The 21,853-nt window shown below is 44.2% G+C and overlaps 1 protein-coding gene and 1 long non-coding RNA gene across 2 annotated transcripts in view; one reads left to right on the forward strand and one right to left on the reverse strand.

Moving 5' to 3' along the window:
• The first annotated feature begins 1,254 nt into the window (after positions 1–1,254).
• Positions 1,255–21,853, forward strand: part of LOC142767658 (uncharacterized) — a 40,876-nt gene continuing 20,277 nt past the window's right edge. The window contains exon 1 of the long non-coding RNA XR_012885080.1: positions 1,255–1,702. This is a non-coding gene — a long non-coding RNA (uncharacterized LOC142767658). The remainder of the gene's footprint in view (positions 1,703–21,853) is intronic.
• Positions 6,179–10,656, reverse strand: LOC142796417 (uncharacterized). Its single transcript, XM_075886966.1, has 2 exons — positions 9,951–10,656; positions 6,179–6,429 (listed from the first exon to the last, which is right to left on the reverse strand). The coding sequence occupies exons 1-2, from the start codon at positions 10,602–10,604 to the stop codon at positions 6,328–6,330; spliced, it is 756 nt and encodes a 251-aa protein (XP_075743081.1). The 5' UTR covers positions 10,605–10,656; the 3' UTR covers positions 6,179–6,327.

Here is a 21,853-nt window from a genome sequence, read left to right on the forward strand (position 1 = left end):
TGGCAAAAGAAAAAAACAAAAAAGCTAAAAAATAAACACACACACACACACACACGCACAAACTAATAAATACCTGGTGACTGACCCCCAAAAAGCCGTACAATAAAAAAAGTGCTACAGGAATTTTAACTGCTGCCTCATAATTATAAAGACAAGCTCAAAACATGCAAAACAACTTATTTGCGCAGTCGATCGGGAGCGCTCAAAAAACACGTCCATTTACTGTGACAGTTCGAACCAACCGAGCGCAATCGTGGGTAGATGGATGGATATGGCTGTGCACTTTAGATTGGGCGGCGGCTAGCACCACCAAGCCATAATACTCAATGAACAAAAAATTTAGATTACTTTTTTCTTTAAATAGTGAGGTTGAGGATTCGCGCTCTGCAGTGAAGGGTTTAATTTTCACTCGTGCCTTGACTTTAGCCACCAATCAGACAACCTCCTGCTAGTTAATTCTACCCGCTTAAAGTCTATTTTGCCCTCACTGTCCCCTAAACCCCTGTGCTTTGAAAACTCTGTGCCATCATCCTGAACTATAGGGTGAAGCCCTTTACAGAACATTATCAAGTGTTCGGCAGTTTCTTCTTCCTCTCCACACGCACTGCATACCGTATCTACCCCTTCGTATTTGGCCCGATATGTCTTGGTTCGCAATACTTCCGCCCTGGCCGCAAACAGTAGAGAACTACCCCGTGTGTTATCATAGATCCTTTCCTTGGCAATTTCCTGCTTAAAAGTACGATAGATCTTTAGTGCGGACTTCTTAATCATGCCAATTTTCCACATGTCAGTCTCCGTTTCCTTCACCTTCTTCATAACCGATAGTTCTTTTTGATTTCGCCACCTGCTGTTTTCTAAGTATTTACCAGTCAATTTCCTGGTTTGCTTCCTCCATTTTGTATCGACATTGTTTATGGACAAGTATCTGAAAACCTTCCTAGCCTAACACTCCTCCCCCATTTCTCTCAATCGCTTCTCAAATTTTATCTTGCTTCTAGCTTCCCTGCCCTCAAATGATGTCCATCCCATATCACCTTGTATTCCCTCATTTGGTGTATTTCCGTGAGCTCCTAAAGCAAGCCTACCTATTCCACGTTGCTTAATTTCTAATCTTGTTTTAACTTCTGATCTCATGCACAAGACCGCATTGCCGAACGTCAGCCCAGGAACCATGACCCCTTCCCATATTCCTCTCAGAACATCATACCTATTGTAATTCCACAGTGCCCTATTTTTCAACACTGCTGCATTCCTGTTACCGTTAATCGTTACGTATATTTCGTGTTCCCTTAGGTACTCTGTCTATTGCTTATCCATACGCCAATATATTTGAATATATCTGTTATCTCGGGCAGTGGTGGCGGCGGCGGATACACAGGAGCAGCATCTGAGAAATTTTGCTCACTTTTGGAGTGCCAACGGGAGATCGATGCTCGGAACTGCGACGCGCCGACGAAGTGCCGGCTACCCACCCTTCCCAGGTTTCTACCGTGGAATCCACTGACGCAAAGGTGCCGGACAAGGAAATACGATGACACTTCAGAATAACATATTCAAGCGTCAACGCACCACGTGACCTGCTGCTACCCCATCTAATCAGCTATAAACGCCTACTGCACACCGGTGATCACACTCGGGCAGTGGTGGCGGCGGCGGATACACAGGAGCAGCATCTGAGAAATTTTGCTCACTTTCGCAGGTTAGTTTTGCTGTTCTGCAAAATATTTTTCTGCACTTGTACCCATTGCTATATTTTGCTGCTTCTCTACTGCCCGAGCAAGGGTTCTTTGTGTAACGCGTTTACTGAGAGAGTGTTGCTGAGCTTGTGTAGCGCGTTTACTGCACAAGCAGGTGTTCCTTATGTATCGCGTTTACTAGCACTCTAAGGAAACTTCCTGTGCACTATCACCTTGGAACTATCGTAAGTGTGCAGCCCGTGCTTACGCCATGAGCAACAACCCTGGCGAAACGTGTCTAGCATGTTTTGAGGAGATACTGACAGATGAATTGATTGATATGTGGGGTTTAACGTCCCAAAACCACAATATGATTATGAGAGACGCCGTAGTGGAGGACTCCGGAAATTTAGACCACCTGGGGTTCTTTAACGTGCACCCAAATCTGAGCACACGGGCCTACAACATTTCCGCCTCCATCGGAAATGCAGCCGCCGCAGCCGGGATAAGAACCCGCGCCCTGCGGGTCCGCAGCCGAGTACCTTAGCCACTAGACCACCGCGGTGGGGCACTGACAGATGAAGAATGCATGAAATGTGCAGAATATAGTCTGCGTTATCACCTCGGAAAGTGCTCAGGCGTCGGCGAGCGTACGTACAAATCCAAAGACGTTGAAGCGAGGGCGAGTATGAAGTGTCAGACATGTCGCTTAACAGCGTCTCGAAGCGCTGCCACTGCTCGACAGCAGGATGGCAATGTATCCATTGCTCTGAGCAGGCAGTTGGCGGACATAAGCAGAGCGCTTGCTGCGCTTACAGTTAAGGTCGATGAGACAACGAGTTTCAAAGATGTAGTGAGCAACATTGAGACATCTGTGCAACACATGTCTGACACTTATAAGCCTATAGAAGCCTCAAATAAACATGAGAAGCAAATCGAAGCCCTACAAAAGACACTTGATACGCTCGAAGCAGCTAATAACAAGCAAACAATTGCTGTGCTGCGCACGGAGCAGAACGCTCTAAATCAATATAGCAGAAAACAAAACATGGAAATACATGGCTTGTCTGAAACTGAACGCGAAGATTTGATGGAAAAAGTGAATGACCTGGCAAGAGGGCTCGATTTGCCGGTGCTTACAAAGAATGATGTTGATGGGCTGCATCGCATTCCCTTAAGGTCAGACAGAACCCCGGTCGTGCTCATGAGATTTTGCAAACAGTCCACAAAAGCGCTGTGGATTGCGAAGCGTAGCACTCTGAAGCAATGCATAAAGGATGTTAAGTTTTTCGACAACTTAACAGTGCAAAACAAGAGGTTATTGTGGCTCGCAAAGACAAAGGCTGCGGAAGCACACTGCCGTTTTGTTTGGACGAAGGAGGGGAAGATATTTGCTCGAAAGGAACCAAGTACTCGCGCCATCAACATCAACAATGAAAGCGACTTAGACAAAATTATCTAAAACAGACTGTGCGTTTCGCCAGAAAAGAAGTTAGTGAAGATGGCCCATTTTTCTACTGATTCATTCCTAGAAGTGTTAAAAACTTCTGGATACAGTACAAACAATAGCCTGTCCTTTTATCACTTAAATGCGCAAAGTTTAAGAAACAAGGGAGAGAAAGTCGAAGCTGAAATGAAGCAGATCAACTACACTTTTGATTTTTTTTTTTTTTGCTTTTACCGAGACGTGGTTCCGCTCGGAGGAAGACGTCATTCAATTTACTGGCTACAAACATGTAACTCAATTCAGGAAAAAAAAACTAGGTGGGGGTGTGACTATATACACGCGTCAAAACTTGTCTTTTGACATCCTGACTGATTATACGGGCGTTTTCGAAGATTTCGAATGTGTTAGCCTGTTACACCGGAACATTTTATCATTGCGCTGTACCGCCCACCTCAAGGTAACACAGAAGCCTTTCTTCAGTTTATTGAGACATGTTTAGATAATGCTAATTCAAATAAATGACGTGTTATTGCACTTGGTGATTTTAATATTGGTGTTATGGGTAGATTTCCCATAACACCAATATTTCCCCAACATGAGTAAACAAATCAACAGCAACAATAATATATCTTTGCTACACGAACTTTTCTCGAGACGCGGTTTTTTCCGGAGTGTTTTCGTCTGGTCTGAGTGGCCGTTCCTTGTATTTGTCCCTTTAAGTAATAAACGAACAACCCCTATCTATTCACGTAGAACGAATGATTTCAATAATATTGCTGTTTTCTGTGAGTTGCTGAAAAGAACCGATTGGACAGACGTCTACAATGAAACCGATCCAAATGAAGCGTACGAAAATTTCATTATAAAGGTTATTCACCATTACAATGTCGCTTTTCCTGTTATGGCAATTAGAAAATACAGAAAGGCCCGTAAAGATTGGATAAACAAGGCTCTTTTTATGAGAATAAAAGAAAAAACTTGATGTTCGCTAAATTCCTTAAAACGAGACGTTCTTAGATATTAGCTGAATACAAAAAGTTTCTTAATGTGCTAAATGCTGATCTAAAAAAAGCAAAGTCGTCATTTTACAGAAAAAAGTTTTCAAACATAGGTAACAATCCTAAGCAGATCTGGGAAGGAATTAAAACTCTCATCGGCAGCAAAGCTAACACAACACCCGTCGAAATGCGGGTTAAGGGTATTATCTATGACGGTGTTGCATTAGCCGAAAAATTCAATGAACACTTCCTGGAAGCTGGTAAATATGCCGGCTCCATTCCCTTGCCTAATAATACCTCTCTTACGTCATTCATTCAGATTCCTAACTATGACTCGATATTTCTGACGCCAACAACCGAAGCAGAAATCACAACCATGATTAATTCTCTAAAATATACTTGTGCCCCTAGTGATGATGACATCTCACCATTGCCAATTAAGAATTCCATTAGTTGCCTTATAGAACCACTGACCTATATAATAAATCAAATATTGGCTACTGGCGAGTTCCCAGATAGATTAAAGATAGCACGTGTTACTGTTGTCTTTAAAGGTGGAAATAAAACAGAATTCGGTAATTACCGGCCAATTTCAGTTCTGCCAATTTTTTCTAAGGTTGCTGAAAAAATGATTTGTACACGTTTCTTCGGCTTCCTTTCCGCAAATAATCTCATAAGTGATCATTAATACGGTTTTCAACCAGGGAAATTGACTGAAACCGCATTGTTTTATATAAAAAATGTCTTAATTCGAAACATTGAAATGAAACACTTTACTATCGGACTATTTCTCGACTTCAGTAAAGCGTTTGATTCGGTTCAACATGACATTCTCTTAGCAAAACTAGAAATTTATGGAATTCGTGGCATTGCAAGAAGCCTTATGAAAAGCTACCTGACTGCACGTCAATAATACACAAAGCTACATAACGACACTCGCTCTAACAACGGAACAATAAAATATGGAGTGCCTCAGGGATCAATATTAGGACCCCTTCTATTTACTTTGTACATAAATGATATTGTAAACATTCCTTCATCTTCGAACATTATCCTATATGCCGATAACACTAACATTTCTTTTCTGGTCTCAACCTAAAAGAACTTGAGCAGAGAGCGAATAGTTGGCTTGAAGAAATAGAGGGATGGCTGAGGGTAAATCAGCCGAGGTGAAACGTGAAAAAAACTAATTTCATATTATTCCGTGCTAAAAACAAAGCAATACACCACAACCCGAAACTCTATTTTGGTAATTCAGAAATAACATGTACCAGTAGCAGCAAGTTTCTAGGCGTACACTTCCGCAATGACTTGAGCTGGTCTGATCACGTGAGTCATGTAAAACTGAAAATGGCTCGATCCATTGGTGTTATAAGCCGTATTAACCATCTTCTTCTACATTCGGTGGCAAAGCAGCTGTACTTTTCTCTCGTTCATTCGCACTTCACATACTGCAACTTAGTTTGGGGCACATGTAATAGGACCAATGCACAAAAATTAATTACCATGCAACAAAAAGCATTGCAGCGAACAACTAAAAGGCCAGAGACATAGACATAGCAATTTATTTTCTGTTTTTCGTGTATTGTGTTTCACTGAATGCTACAAACTTAAAGTGATGGTTCTTATCTATAATCGTATAAAACAAGATTTTGCTTCATTCAGCAAAATGTACCTCACTCGCCACATTGAATATAAGTTACGAAGGACGTCACTTGTTTCAGCACGATCTAGAACAAATTATGGTACCCAAACAATTGACCATCAAATAGTAGATATATGTAACAGTTTTCCTTCTGTAGTAGAATTATCACAGATAAGCAGATCTGTATATCATTATAAAAAGAAAGTAAGATTACTATTTGATCCAGGATGAAGTGCTTGATGCAATATGTTTTACCACTTGCTATGCATACTTTTGTTCACCAGGTTGTACTTCACTGCATTTCAATTGTTAAGCTACGCACAATGTTAGCTCCACTTGAATTCTAAATTATGATGGATACTATTGCACCTCTTCATTCATTATTTCATTTCATTTCATTTCATTTTATTACCTTAAAGGTCCCCAGGGGGACATTACATAAGGGGTGGGGTTACAAAAAACGTACAAAAAAAAGCCATGAATTAGTTTGAAAAATGGCTTGTGACGCTATGCATAAATGTTGATGGACAGGTGATTGCTGCAATATGGTGGGGGAGGTCATTCCAGTCTTTTGCTGCACGAAGAAAAAATGAGGCAGCAAAAGTAACGGTGCGGGAACGTTGACGGGCAACTTGAAAGACATGGCCAATGCGATATGACCTGCGAAATGGGGGGGAAATGTAAGGTTCGATTGCAAGTGGACTGTGAAAAAGTTTATGAAACAAGCAAATGGTGGCAATGCGGCGGCGGGAAGATAGAGAGGACAGGCCAATTTCTTCTTTTAAAGATGACACGCTAATGTGATAGGCATATGAGGAATGAATGAATCTAGTAGCACGGTTTTGAAGTGATTCGAGTGCAGCAATGAGATACGCGTGTTGTGGGCTCCAAATTGACGATGCATATTCAAGCTTGCTTCTTACGAGGGACTGATATGCTAATAATTTTACATGGCGGGGTGTGTTGCGCAGATGACGTTTTAGGAAGCCGAGAGTACGATTAGCAGCTGCGATGATAGTCCGGATGTGCTCAGCCCAAGTTAGGTCACTGCACAAAGTTAGGCCAAGGTATTTGTAGGATTGCACAAGTTGAACAGGAGTGTTAGAGATTACGTAAGAAGTGGTGAGCGGGTTATGGCGACGCTGAAACGACACAAGTTTACATTTGTTAGGATTAAGTTCCATTTGCCACCGTTCACACCAACGCTGCACTTGGTTAATGTCACTTTGGAGGCTAATTTGATCAGATACATTCGTTACTGTGTGGTACAAAACGCAGTCATCAGCAAACATGCGTATGTTACAAGTTAAGTTTGTTGGTAGGTCATTAATATATATTAAAAATAACAAGGGACCAAGGACGGAACCCTGAGGGACACCTGATGTAACTGGAATAAAGTTGGAGAGCTGATCATTTACAAGGACAGATTGGGAACGGTTATGTAAGAATTCTTGGATCCAGATTAAGACAGCGGGATGTAAGTTTAAGTGGGAGAGTTTCAGTAACAGGCGTTTGTGAGGTACCTTATCAAATGCTTTGGTGAAATCTAGAAATATGGCGTCGGTTTGAAGGTTACTATCGAGATTGGAATGAAGGTCATGAACAAAAAGTGCTAGTTGAGTTTCGCATGAAAACCCTTTTCGGAAGCCATGTTGTGCAGGATGAAAAAAATTAACCTTGTCAAGAAAACTGATAATGTGAGTGAATATGACGTGTTCCATGATTTTGCAAGGCACTGAAGTTAATGAGATGGGACGATAATTTAGAGGCGAGTTTTTGTTACCAGCTTTGAAGACTGGAATGACCTTCCCTTTTTTCCAATCGTCGGGCAGTTGGCCTGTGACAAGTGACTGCGAAAACAATAAACATAAATATTCGGCACAGACGTCTACAGTGTTTTTGAGGAACTTGGAGTTAATATTGTCTACACCCGCGGAGGACGACAGCTTTAGGTTGTTAATTATAGATATTATACCAGACACGGAAAATGTGATGGGTGGCATCAAGAGTTCGATAGTGGAAGTCGGCATGTAAAATGAAATGTCTGTTTCTTTTGTGAACACTGATCCAAATGCGCTATTAAAGATGTTTGCACAATCAACGTCACTTACAGGTCTGCCGGCATCGTTGGTGAAGTTAGTAGACTGCGTGGGGTGAGGGTTGATTATTTCAAAAAACTTGCGTGGATCACTTTTTAGAATGGTCGGCAAGTTATAGTTATAGAAAGAGTGTTTTGCTTCGCCTATTTTTTCTAGGTAGTCATGTTCGGCTACATAGTATTTTTCCCATGCGCATTGGCTTCCCTTCTGTTTGGCTGAACGAAAGAGGCGTTTCTTTTTGTTTTCTAGGCGTTTTAATGTTTTGGTGAACCAGGGCTTTTGAGTGTCAGTCTGGAAATTGAATGTGGGTATATGTTTTCTCACAAGATAATCCACTTTGTCCGCAAATAATTTCCAGCTATCTTGCACTGATATATTTTGGAAAAATGATTCGAAAGATGGAAAGAAAGAGCGGAGTTCATCAATGATAGCTGTGTAATTTCCTTTGTCATAAAGACGTATAGTTTTTTTACTTTTCTGACGAGACACCGGTTTGAACGTAAACTCAGCATGAATTACCTTGTGATCGCTAATTTCTGGAAGATATGTAATGGACGAAAGGCTGTCAGGGTGATTTGTTAGTATTAGGTCAAGGGTATTGGCGCACGTTTGAGTTACGCGAGTTGGTTCAGTTACAAGTTGGGTTAAGTTAAAGTTGAGGCACACATCAAGAAAGTCGTGCGCTTCGGGTTCTCCTGACGTCAAAGTAACTTGGTTTACCCAGTCAATGAGAGGATGATTGAAATCCCCAAAAAGAAGAATGCGGGCGTTAGGGTATGCAGTAGTTAAATCATTTAACGTGTCGTTAAGCTTACTAGCAAAGTCGGGAGTGCTGTGGGGAGGCCTATAACAGGCACCAATTAAAACAGTTTCAGGAGTGGCATGGCAAAGAAGCCATATAATTTCGAGGTCAGTCTGAATGTTAGGCGCATTACAAGAAATATCTTTGCTGATTGCAATAGCCACGCCCCCGCCTCGCCTGTCTATACGGTCCTTGCGAAACACTGTAAAATTTGGAAGGTCTGTAAGAACTTCATGGTCGCTAATGTCACTGTATAGCCATGTTTCTGATAAAACTAGTATGTTGCTGCTCGACGAGGAAACAAGATTAGAAATGACGTCTCGCTTTGGAAGAAAACTGCGTATATTAGTAAAAATAACTGATAGCGAAAGTAGTGGGCGGGGGGTGGATCTGGGGCCATGACGCGTGTTTGGATCGCGAGGAACTAGCTATAGTAATTCTTTAACGGTTTGTGACGATTCCTCAAATATGTAGCGTTTCTTGCCCATGCGTAGTGTTTTGAAGGTCAACATAAATGGACATGACTGGGACCTAGCGAAAGCAATAAGATGCCTGCGAGCAGTTCGAACTGTTGCGGAAAAGTCTTCGCCAACGCTGTAACCGGTGTTTTTAAGTTTGCGACCGTTTGAAAGAATCTTGTCCTTTGTTTTAAAAGTATTGAATTTTACAATTATCGGCCTTACTTTGCCCGCAGTGTGACGGCCAAGACGATGTGCTCTGTCTATATCTTTTGATTCAATATTCAGTTCCATGTGATCAGCACAAAGAGCAATGACTAATTTTTCCGGTTCAGTGAAATGTTCGGAAGGGTTAGTGTCGGGAATGCCATAGAATATTAAGTTGTTTCTACGGGAGCGATTTTCAGAGTCGTCCACTCGGGCTGATAAGCTGTCTATCTGGTGGGACATCTGAAGTGTGGTAGCCTTTAGGCTGTCCATTTCAACTTTAAGAGATGAAAGGGACTTGAAGTGATTCTCAAGATCTGTTATTCGTTTACCTAAGTCTGTTATTACTTTATCAGTTGATTGCAACTGATTCTTCAACTCTTTTAGTTCGGTGAGAACGGTGGATTGACCAGCGGATAATTTTTTTAATTCGGTGGCAACTTCTTGAATGGTACTAGGTCCGGGGTTTGTTTCAACGTCACCGGCTTGCAGCAACAAGGAATAAATGACACTCGCGCATTCAGCGGCAATGGCAATGCAACACTGTGGGCTCGGAGACTGTACCAAAAAGTAATTACTAGATTTTTTAGCGAATAGACTGTGTGAATTACTGACCTGCATGGCAAAGGCAAACGGATTAGTGAACTGCGCTGTTGCACAGTCACCGAGCCCACAGAGCGCCGGCGGACGGTGTTGGTCTTTTATAGGCGAGGCAGTGGCTGATGTCGGTGGCGATGCTGTTTTCCGCGATGAAACCAGGTATTTGGGAGGACAGGAAAGGTTGAGGGGTGGCGCTTCCATGCACGCTGAAGCGTGAACGAAGTGGCGTGTCCAGTTGCCTGCACCGGTCCCGCAACTGTGAGTCGCTGGGATCAGCGAGGCTGCAGATTGGGGCAGCACAGGTCCAGAAAGCATGACTGCGGCGATGAGGGCGTAGGTCTGCATGGCAAAGGCAAACGGATTAGTGAACTGCGCTGTTGCACAGTCACCGAGCCCACAGAGCGCCGGCGGACGGTGTTGGTCTTTTATAGGCGAGGCAGTGGCTGATGTCGGTGGCGATGCTGTTTTCCGCGATGAAACCAGGTATTTGGGAGGACAGGAAAGGTTGAGGGGTGGCGCTTCCATGCACGCTGAAGCGTGAACGAAGTGGCGTGTCCAGTTGCCTGCACCGGTCCCGCAACTGTGAGTCGCTGGGATCAGCGAGGCTGCAGATTGGGGCAGCACAGGTCCAGAAAGCATGACTGCGGCGATGAGGGCGTAGGTCTGCATGGCAAAGGCAAACGGATTAGTGAACTGCGCTGTTGCACAGTCACCGAGCCCACCGAGCCATTAAATCAGTCACCGAGTCACCGAGCCATTAAATCTATTCACAACTTTATTCTGATGGACATATCAACATGAAATGGTGTTTTTAGGTTTTCGTACTTCTATAGCGAAATTGCTTGAAATTCCATGACTTCTCTACAGTGATGCTGATCAATTGTGCTGTACTGGATGTTTTTCGCTTTCCTCATCACTGTCCTTGTTTTTATTTTTTTTTTTTTTTGCTTTTTGTTCACGAAACTGTTTACACGAGTATCTGTCTCACTCCTTTTTTTTGTTTGTTTACGAGCCGGGAAGTAGGCCTAGTCAGGAAACAGTTTCGTCTGTTCCCTTTTGCCTCATTTCGGTGGCATGTAATTGTTGTACAAATGCCAGAATGAAGTAATATTATTATAAAGTATATTATAAATTATTATTATTATTATTATTATTATTATTATTATTATCTCTAGAGTGACTTCCTGTATTCTAAGCTAACTACCTGCGTTATCATTAAAAATCTTGACTGCTGAATTTTCCTTACTAAATCTAAAATCTAACCAATCTCTCTCACTACTGCAGATGTCCATCAATCTCTGCAAATCTTTGTTGTCGGCCAATAGCACTATATCATCTTCGTACATTAATGGTGGCAGTGCCTGATCAATGAGCTTTCCTTGACTAAAGAGAGGTTGAATCCAAGTCCCCTTCCCTCAAGTTTGGCCTATAATCCTTGTAGGTACATAATGAATAACAAGGGTGACGGTGGACACCCCTGCCTAAGTACCCGTTTCACCTCTGCGGGCTTGGATACCTGTTTTTCCCACTTTATAACTTTACCTTTATAGATTTCCTTTAAAAAATTAGTGACTCCATCTTCCACACCCAGTGTGTCTAGTATTCCCCACAAGTCCTCTTGGACCACGCTATCGTACGCTCCCTTGATATGCAAAAACGTTAGCCACAGTGGCCCGAGTTCCATTTCTGCTATTTTGATGCACGGCGTCAGTGAGAACGGATTGTCTGCCAACTTCCTGTGTTTCCGAAACCCATTCTGCGATTCCCCCAGCACCCCCTCATCCTCTATCCATGCCTGCAGTCTTTCCTTTATAATCTGCATCGCCAGCATGTAGACCACTGATGTCACTGTTATAGGGCGGTTGTTGTTTATGTCATCTTTGTCCCTCTTTCCTTTATAAATTATGCTCATCCTGCTAAGTTTCTATCAATCAGGGACTTCACCATCGATTATTGTTCTTCTCACTGCCTCTCTCAAAGTCTGTTTAGACTTTGGACCCAATGTCTTTATCAGCATAATCGGAATGCCATCTGGACCTGTTGATGTACTACTTGGAACCCTCTTCTCAGCCCTTTCCCACTCTCGTTGTGAAAACGGAGCCATTGTGCGACTTGATCCATCCCTGTCTGTTGTGGTGCATAAGGCACTTCTTTGTTGAAATTTTTCTGTCACCCTTGTTCTTATATATTCAATAGCTTTATACCCTTCTAGTCTAGCACCTTGAACAGTAGTTATAAACCTCTGCTCTAGGCCCGTATAAATTTTAAGGAGTTTAGATGGTTCCAAAATTGCACAGCTGCCTTTCTATCTTTTTATGTACTTCTGCCAGCCAATGAGCTCCCTTTCTTCTAATCTTTTCATTTATCTGAAGGGATGCATTCCTTCTACAGCTTAGAAAGATTTGCCATTTTCTTTCAACCTCATCTGTCGGTTCCATCCGCTGCTTAGCATGTCTGTGTTCCCTAGAAACTTCCTGACGTTTCGCTATGGCTCTCTGACCTTCCTCGTCTCACCAGCTTTTGGGATTGTGTCTTCTTTTCTTGGGTGACTTGTCACGTGCCTTAGCAAGCTATAGCTCAAACAGTCTAATTAGATTCCTGTATGTCCACAGTGTTTTATCATCCTCAGTGATTACTTTCTCAATTTGTTTAGTGGCTATTTCAATTTGCCTTTCTGAATAAAAATTTTCCTGTAGTTGCTCATCTTGTCTCCTTCCCACTTTCACTGCTCTTCCAAAACATAGCTTGATACGTTTGTGATCACTACCCAGACTTAGAAATTGCCACAGGCGTGTAGGGGAGATGCTCCGGTATCGGTGGACTCCAGTTTCACTGAAATCGGACCATTTTTCTTGTTTTTACGGCCACTTCTTCGTTCGCCCATGTGGAGCCTTCGCTACCTCTAGCGTCCAGTAGAGGAGCGGCGGCGACGACGCCGGGAGACGCTCGCCCGAAGACGACAACCACGGCGTTGCCGCGGTTGCTGACGGCTATGGACTCGACTGGGGAGTCGCAAACAGCGTCCGTGCGACAATCCGAACCAGGTTTGGGTGAAGAAGTCATGGACTTTGCCGCGCAAAACTGGGATGAAGCAGCACTGCCTGGGAACTGCAACGCGGCGTCCACGCACGCCGACGCAGATTTTTCCGCCCCAACGGAGACCGACCGCACAGAGGAGGGATGGCAAATATCCCAATCGCTCAGAGCGAAGAAGAAACAGGCGAAGGAGCGGAAACTTCAACAAGGAGGGGACTTCTCCGCAGGCAGCAGACCTACGACGGACAACCAGCCAAAGCGCCGGGGTCGACCTACAAGACGGAGGCCCCCAGCACTACCCAAGGACGATCTGAAAGTAGTCTTCCGACCTCACCAGGGACTGCCTCTGAAGAATGTGACCACGCAAGCGATCTCCGACGCTATAGTGGAGGCTTGCCAAGGAAAAGTCAGGTGGGATCAGTTTATTCTCCGCATCCGACCGGGGTCCAACATTGCGCTAGCGTCGACTCCAGACACGACCGTCGCGATGGCGATGAGAGGCGTCACGTCTTTGAATATCAACGGAAGACCACACCCGGTCAACGTCTACGTTACGGCAGGTGAAGGAACCAAAAAAGGTGTTATTCACGGTATAGAGCCGCACACCCCGTCTGAGACCATCAAAGCGAGCATCCGTTTTCGCACCCAGAGCGTGACGCTGGTCGACGCTCGGATGTTGGGAGACTCTCAGAGTGCCGTCTTGACTTTCTTCGGGGACATTCTACCAAGATATGTTTACTACAGAGGAGGTGAGAAGGAGTGTATTCCTTTTCGTAACACCGTCCAATTCTGCCGAGCGTGTGGGGCGGTTGGCCACCGCACCGACGTGTGTCCGCAGCCAGACTCACCCGTGTGCCATACCTGTGGAATGCGCAACCCCGAAATAAACCATAATTGCACTCCGACATGCGCAGTTTGCACGGGAAACCATATCACTGGAGACCGCAGTTGTCTGAAACGCCTCAAGCCTATTCGCAAGCAAGCAGCGAAACCACCCAAAAAACCACACAAGCCAGCCCCTCGCTGGTTTCAGTCGGAGGAAGAGGAATCAGAATGGGAGTACGGACGAGGCGGGACCCGAAAGAGCCGTTCCAGAACCCGCACGCCGTCGAAAAACCGTGCCGTGGAGACAGGACAACCAGGACAGCGGCATCCAAAGTCGACTTCGACGCCGAGAGCAATCTCCCAGGACAATCCGAACGCGCAAGCCCTTCCGAGAAGCAAGCCACCGGGGGCGTGTCCTGCACATAGCAACCCACAGGCGGACGCGGTAAGCTATGCGCAAGCCGTATCTCCCACTACCAAACATAAACCCGTTACACCAACGATCACAGAACACCCAGAATACAAGCGGGTAGTAGCTGAAAACAGACAACTTAGAACAGAACTACAGGAGGTTAAGTCTCGAATGGCGCGCCTGGAGTCACTACTAAACCAGTCGAGCAACACACAAAGCCCGGCGAGCACACCTGTTGTCTCGCAGCCCGTTGCGCAGCCCGTGGAAACGCAACCACCACAAACACCGCCGATAGCGTTCCTAGTTCAACAAATTCAACTTATTTTTGCCAAACTAGGCCAGATGGAACGCACCATAAGCGACTTGAGTCAGGCGCAGAATCCTCGCAAGAGATCTTGTCAGAGCCCTGGTGCCCCCACCAGACAACCTAAAGAAAGTGGAATAACAGATTCCGAGAATACCAATCATGGCTAGACACCATAACAATAAAAAGACCGAGCAAACGGAAATATGGCAGTGGAACTGCTGCTCATTGAGAACAAAACTTGAAAATTTCAAACAATTTATTGGAGCATCTCCAATCCCTCCTGATATAATCTGCCTTCAGGAAGTAGGCAAATTTCAGATAAATATGAGAGGGTACATAAGACATGTTAACCCAAAGTACCCACTAGTGGCGACATTTACCAAAAAAGATATCGCATTGAGTGTCAGCTACGTGAGCAATGAGGCAGTGCAACACCAGATAATAACAGTGTGGCCCAAAAAACGTGGAGGACCAAAAACAGTGGGGGTCAATATATATAGCCCACCTAAGGAGAGACGAGCCGACTTTGAGAACATTATAGCACATGCGATGGGTTTATTGAAAGAGAAAGACAGGTTAGTTATCATGGGGGATTTTAATGCGCCACACAGAAATTGGGGATATAAGCAGGACAGCCCTAAGGGCAAACTCCTTGTAGACCTTGTTGAACGGTATGATCTCTGCCAACTTACACAACCAGACCTACCGACACGGGTCGGGAATAGCTTAGCAAAAGACACGTCACCGGACTTAACGTTTACAAATTCTGAAGGAAACGTCTCATGGGCGCACCTCGGAGAAAACTTGGGAAGCGACCCCTACATTCTCGGAATAACTATTAATGCCGCCACGACAAGAAGAATGGGGAAAGCGACAATATCTGATTGGAACAAATTTAGGGAGAACGTAGGAGACCAAGGGGAAATAATAGATCTAGGTAACTGGGTGACACAGATAAAGGAGGCACACAGGAAAGTGACAAAGGAAATAGAAACAAGCGTGGAAATCCCAGCAGTCGACAAGCACCTGCTACATTTGTGGGACGCGCGGAGAAGCCTCACAAAGCGATGGCGGAAGCAAAAGCTTAATCGCAAATTGAAGATAAGGATAGCTCAGTTGTCACAGGAAGCCAATGACTACGCACGTCAACTAAATAACAGTAACTGGAGGCAATTTAGTAACTCACTTAGAGGGACGTTAGGAACCAAAAAGACCTGGCACATCCTGAGGAGTATGATCGATCCAGGGGCAACAAAAACAATGACGAACAGGGCTTTAAGAATTCTGGAGAATGAATTTAAAGGTAACGATGACGCACTTATCTACGAAGTCAAGAAATTATATGTCGGACAAGACGCATGTGAAGTGGTACATGGCAAATATGCAGGAAAAGAACAACCAGAGTTAGACGCTCCCATAACATTTGAAGAGGTTTATGCGGCGGCCCAGTCTTTCAAAAAGAATACTGCCCCAGGACGAGACAAAATAACAAACTCTATGCTTAGAAATTTGAGTGATGCGGCCCTTCGACGAATCACGGATTTCTTTAATGAAAAGGTATGGGTAGATGGAGGAAACCTTCCAGTAGAATGGAAGGACTCAAACATTATGTTAATACCAAAACCAGGGAAACCAAGAGATATTAAGAACCTCCGACCAATCTCCCTTACCTCATGCTTGGGTAAGCTTTTTGAAAAAAACAATATTGACTAGATTGACAGAATATGTAGAGAGAGAGGGTCTGCTACCGGTGAATATGTTCGGTTTCCGACCACATGTATCGGCCCAGGATGTTTTCCTGCTGTTGCAAAATGACGTCATGAACCCAAACAGAGGTTCAAGCGACGAATTCGTACTAGCACTAGATATCAAGAAAGCATTCGATACAATATCACACAAGGTGATAATGGAAGGCCTCGAATCGATTAACTGCGGCCAACGAATATATGAGTATGTCCGGTCATTTCTGACAAGCAGGAAAGCTACCATTTCTTTAGGCTCGGTTACATCTGAAACCTTCGACTGCCCAAATAGAGGCACCCCCCAGGGAGCCATGCTATCCCCGATACTATTTAATATCGGCCTGAGAAAGCTCGCATGTGAGCTGGAAAATATAAAAGGTCTAGGAGCAGCTCTTTACGCAGACGATGTCACCTTATGGACAAAGGGTGGCTCTTATGCGGACAAAGAAAACGCCCTCGAGGAGGCAGTAGATAAGATACAAGCTTTCGTGACAGCTGCAGGAATGCAATGCTCGCCGGAAAAAACTGAAATGGTTAGAATTAGGGCAAGATACGCAAAGAAAAAGGACTTAATACCGGTAGCAGTACTGCTGGATGGGAGACAAATCAGGGAGGCAGATGTAATACGCGTGCTTGGCATGTGGATACAAGGAAATTCGGGAACGTCACACACACTACAAAGGCTACGGGGAACCACGGCGAATGTGGCCCGGATGATCAGGCGGATAGCAAATAGCGAAATGGGACTAGAGGAGAAAGAAACCATTGCACTCGTTCATGCATTTGTGATCAGCCGAGTTACGTACGCGCTACCGTACCAGACAATGACAAACCAGGAGACAAAGCAAATAAACACAATAATAAGGAAAGCATTCAAAGCAGCATTGGGGATTCCGGAAAATGCCAAAACCGAGAGGGTAGAGAAATTGGGCATATACAATACCTTTGAGGAGTATGCGAATGCGGTGCTTTTATCTCAAAAGGAAAGGCTCAATTCAAGCTATCATGGGAGAAGAATTCTGGAAAAGATGGGATATACATTGCGACCGTTATATTGTGACGAGGAAACGGTGCTAATAGATGCGGAAAAACGCACACATTTAACTGTAGCGCCTATTCCCAGAAATATGCATCCGGCGTATCACGCAGGAAGGAGGAAAGCGAGAGCAGACTCCTTACGCAAAGCATTTCAGAATAGCTCAGAAGCCGTCTTTACAGACGTAAGTAAAGCGAGCAGAGGGTCACATGTAGTGGCAATTGTAGCACAAAATCACACCACAATGGCGTCGGTTAAAACTTGTTTCACACGAGTGGCAGAGGCGGCAGCAATAGCCATAGCCATATCCAACGCAGAAATCAGGGGAGAATCAGTGGTTGTGCTCTCCGATTCACAGGCGGCATGCCGAATGTTTCTCCGAGGAACGCTACCTAAAATAGCGTATAAATTTTTAAATAAACCGATAACAGGAGACCATCACATTATATGGTGTCCTGCTCACGAAGGTTTGGAGGGGAACGTCGTGGCAGACCGTATAGCTCGAGGCATCACCAACCGAGCGGCGGCAGGCCACGACGTTGAACCTCTTTCCAATTCGCGTGACATCCTCCTCCAACAAAGGAAGCAACGAAAGGAATATGGGCTTCCACATAAGGACTTGGATAGCCAGCAAAGCAGGAATTGGAGACGCATACAAACCAATAGCTTTCCCAATTTGTACCATCTAAGTAGAATATATCCCGCAAGATATAAAGACACCTGTCCGTGGTGTTCACAAGCACCAACACTCAGCCACATACCATGGGAGTGCACCCAGAGGCCCACACACATCGACAGCCCACACATCACAAAGCAACCACACATGTTTCACAGGCAGTGGGAGGCATGGCTTGCGGACGAGGACAAGCAGAGCCAAATAGCTTTGCTTGACCAGGTCCAGCGAGCCGCTCGTGCCAGTGGAGCCCTGGACTGAGGGCCCGACCAAACTGCCTGCATTTCAATTTTTTTTCTCTCTGAATAAAGTTTCTTCCTCCTCCTTACCCAGACTTATGGAGCCACCTTCATCAATGTACATTCCCCTGAGCTTACCATACAACCTATGCTACATCAGTGCGTAATCTAATGTCGACTGCAGCCTTCCTACCTCCCTTGTTATTTGCCCTTCACACTTCTCGGTACTGTTGCAAATGATCAAATCAAGCCTTTCACACATATCCATGATCATTTTGCCATTTGAGTCAGTATACCCATCTATATCTTCTATGTGCGCATTCATATCTCCTAGTATAATTATCTCGCACTCTCCTCCTAATCACTCAATGTCCTTTGATACACACTCCATCATTGCCTGGTTTTCCTCTCTGGCCTTTGCTCCCGTTCACAAGTACACGAAACCAAGGTGTGCCGTTTGCCCTGCCACTTTCCCTTTTAGCCATAAATGTTCCTCTCACTTCTGCTTGACCCTTTACCAGTCTGAACTTTTATGAATGAATGCCCCAATACCACCCCCCTTTCTGCTACGTTCTGTTCTATTACAATATTCCTATGCATAGTCCACTTTGTTAGGAGGTTCTTCCATGTCCTTGAGATGTGTGTCTACAAAACCGTATAACATCGGCCTCTCCTCCCTTAGCTGTTCTTCTATCTCTTCCCACTGCGGGCGCGCACAATCATTAGAAGGATGGATGGATGTGGCTGTACCCTTTAGATCGGGCGGTGGCTAACGCCACCTATCCGTAATACTTAGTGAACTAACCATTACACTTATCTTTTTTTCCTTTAAAAAGAGAGGTTGAGGATTCGTACTTTGCACAGAAGGGTTTAACTTTCACTCGTGCCTTGACTTCAGCCACCAATCAGATAACCTCCTTCAAGTTAAGTCTACCCACTTAAGGTCTATTTTGCCCCTCCTGTCCCTAAACCCCAGTGCTTTGTAAAACTCTGCGCTATCATCCTGAACTATAGGGTGAAGCCCTTTACAGAAGTGTTCCATCAAGTGTTCGGCAGTTTCTTCTTCCTCTCCACACGCACTGCATAGTGTGTCTACAGTGTCTACCCTTTCGTATTTGGCCCGATATGTCTTGGTTCGCAAAACTTCCGTCCTGGCCTCAAACAGTAGAGAAATATCCTGTGTGTTATCATAGATCCTTTCCTTGGAAATTTCCTGCTTAAAAGCTTATAAATCTCTAGGGCAGACTTCTTAATTATGCCAATTCTCCACATGTCAGTCTCTGTTTCTTTCACTTTCTTCTTAACCGATCGTTCTTTTTGATTTGGCCACCTACTGTTTTCTAAGTATTTACCAGTCAATTTCCTGGTTCGCTTCCTCCATTTTGTATCGACATTCTTCAGGTACAAGTAGCTGAAAACCTTCCTAGCCCAACGCTCCTCCCCCATTTCTCTCAATTGCTTCTCAAATTTTATCTTTCTGCTAGCTTCCCTCCCTCAAATAATGTCCATCCCATATCACCTTGTACTCCCTGCTTTGGTGTATTCCCGTGAGCTCCTAAAGCAAGCCTACCTATTCCACGTTGCTTAATTTGTAGTCTTGCTTTAACTTCTGATCTCATGCACAAGACCGCATTGCCAAACATCAGCCCAGGAACCATGACCCCTTTCCATATTTCTCTCACAACATCATACCTATTGTAATTCCACAGTGCCCTATTTTTCAACACTGCTGCATTTCTGTTACCTTTAGTCGTTACGTATATTTCGTGTTCCCTTAGGTACTCGGTCCCATTGCTTATCTATACGCCCAGATATTTGTTTTTATTTGTAATCTCTAGCGTGACCTCCTGTATTCAAAACTCACTATCTTCATTATCATTAAAATCATGACTGCTGATTTTTCCTTACTAAATCTGAAATCTAACCTATCTCCCTCATTACCGCAGATGTCCATCAATCCCTGCAAATCTTCCTTGTTGTCGACCATTAGAACTATATAATCTGCGTACATTAATGCTGGTAGTGCCTGATCAATGAGTTTTCTTTGTTTGACTAAAGAGGGGTTGCAGCCAAGTCCACTTCCCTCTAATTTGGCCTCTAATCCTTGTAGGTACACAATGAATAACAAGCGTGACAGTGGACACCCCTGCGTAAGTTTCCGTTTCACCTCTGTGGGCTTGGATACCTGTTTTTCCACTTTATAACTACCTTGTTACTTTTATAGATTTCGTTTGAAAGATTAGTGACTCCATCTTAGACAACCAGTGTGTCTAGTATTCCCCTCAAGTCCTTTTGAACCACGCTATCATACGCTCCCTTGATATCCAAAAATGCTAGTCACAGGGGCCCCGAGTTCCTTTTCTGCTATTTTGATGCAATGCATCAGTGAGAACTGATTGTCTACCAACCTCCTGTGTTTCGGAAACCATTCTGCAGTTTCCCCAGCACCCCCTCATCCTCTATCTATGCCTGCAGTCTTTCCTTTATAATCTGCATCGCCAGCCTGTAGACCACTCTTGTCACTGTTATAAGACGATAGTTGTTTATGTCAGCTTTGTCCCCCTTTCCTTCATAGATCATGCTCATCCTGCTAAGTTTTCACGCATCCGGAACTTCTCCTTCGGTTATTATTTTGCTCACTGCCTCTCCGAAAGCCTGCTTAGACTTCAGACCTAATGTCTTTATCAGCATAATCGGAATGCCATCTGGGCCTGTTGATGTACTACTTGGAACCCTCTTCTCAGCCCTTTCCAAATCTCGTTGTTAAAATGGAGCCATTGTGCCACTTGATCCATCCCTGTCTATTGTGGTGCATAAGGCACTTCTTTGTTAAAATTTTTCTGTCACCCTTGTTCTTATATATTCAATAGCTTCGTCCCTTTCTAGCCTAACACCTTGAGCTGTAGTTGTAAACCTCTGCTCCAGGTTTGTTTCACTGCTAAGGGAGTTTAGATGGTTCCAAAATTTCGCAGCTGCCTTTCTGTCCTTTTTATGTACTTCTACCAGCCACTGAGCACCCTTTCTTCTAATCGTTTCATTGATCAGTATGCTTCCCTTCTAAGCTCAGCAAGATTTCCCATTTCCTTTCAACATCGTCTGTCGGTTCACCCCGTTGCTTAGCATGTCTGTGTTCCCTAGAGGCTTCCTGACGTTTTGCTATGGCTCTCTTATTTTCTTCATCCCACCAACTTTTGGGTTTGTGTCTTCTTTCCCGGGGTGACTTGTCACGCGTCTTAGCAAGCTCTAGCTTAAAGAGTCTGATTAGATTCGTGTATGTCCACACTGTCTTATTATCCTCCGTGATTACTTTCTCAATTTGTTTAGTGGTATTTTAATTCGCCTTTCTGGATAAAATTTTCCTGCAGTTGCTCATTTTGTCTCCTTCCCACTTTCACTGCTATTCTTAAGCTTAGCTTGATACGTTTGTGATCACTACCCAGACTTATGGAGCCACCTTCATCTATGTGCATTCCCCTGAGATTATCATACATCCTATCTAACATCAGTGCATAATCTATCATTGACTGCAGCCTTCCTACCTTCAATGTTATTTGCTCTTCACAATTCTCGGTACTTTTTCAAATGATCAAATCATGCCTTTTACACATATCCATGATCATTTTGCCATTTGAGTCAGTATACCCATCT

Source organism: Rhipicephalus microplus, chromosome 1 (assembly GCF_043290135.1).
Source record: "Rhipicephalus microplus isolate Deutch F79 chromosome 1, USDA_Rmic, whole genome shotgun sequence".
In the NCBI taxonomy this organism is placed as follows: domain Eukaryota; kingdom Metazoa; phylum Arthropoda; class Arachnida; order Ixodida; family Ixodidae; genus Rhipicephalus; species Rhipicephalus microplus.

What these genes read in the sequence shown, in the direction of transcription:
- LOC142796417 (XM_075886966.1), bottom strand. Translation starts at nt 10,604, where the DNA reads ATGCAGACCTACGCCCTCATCGCCGCAGTCATGCTTTCTGGACCTGTG. An exon ending in CGTTTGCCTTTGCCATGCAG is followed by an intron (nt 6,430 to 9,950) that starts GTCAGTAATTCA and finishes CCCATTTCGCAG; the next exon opens with GTCATATCGCATTGGCCATG.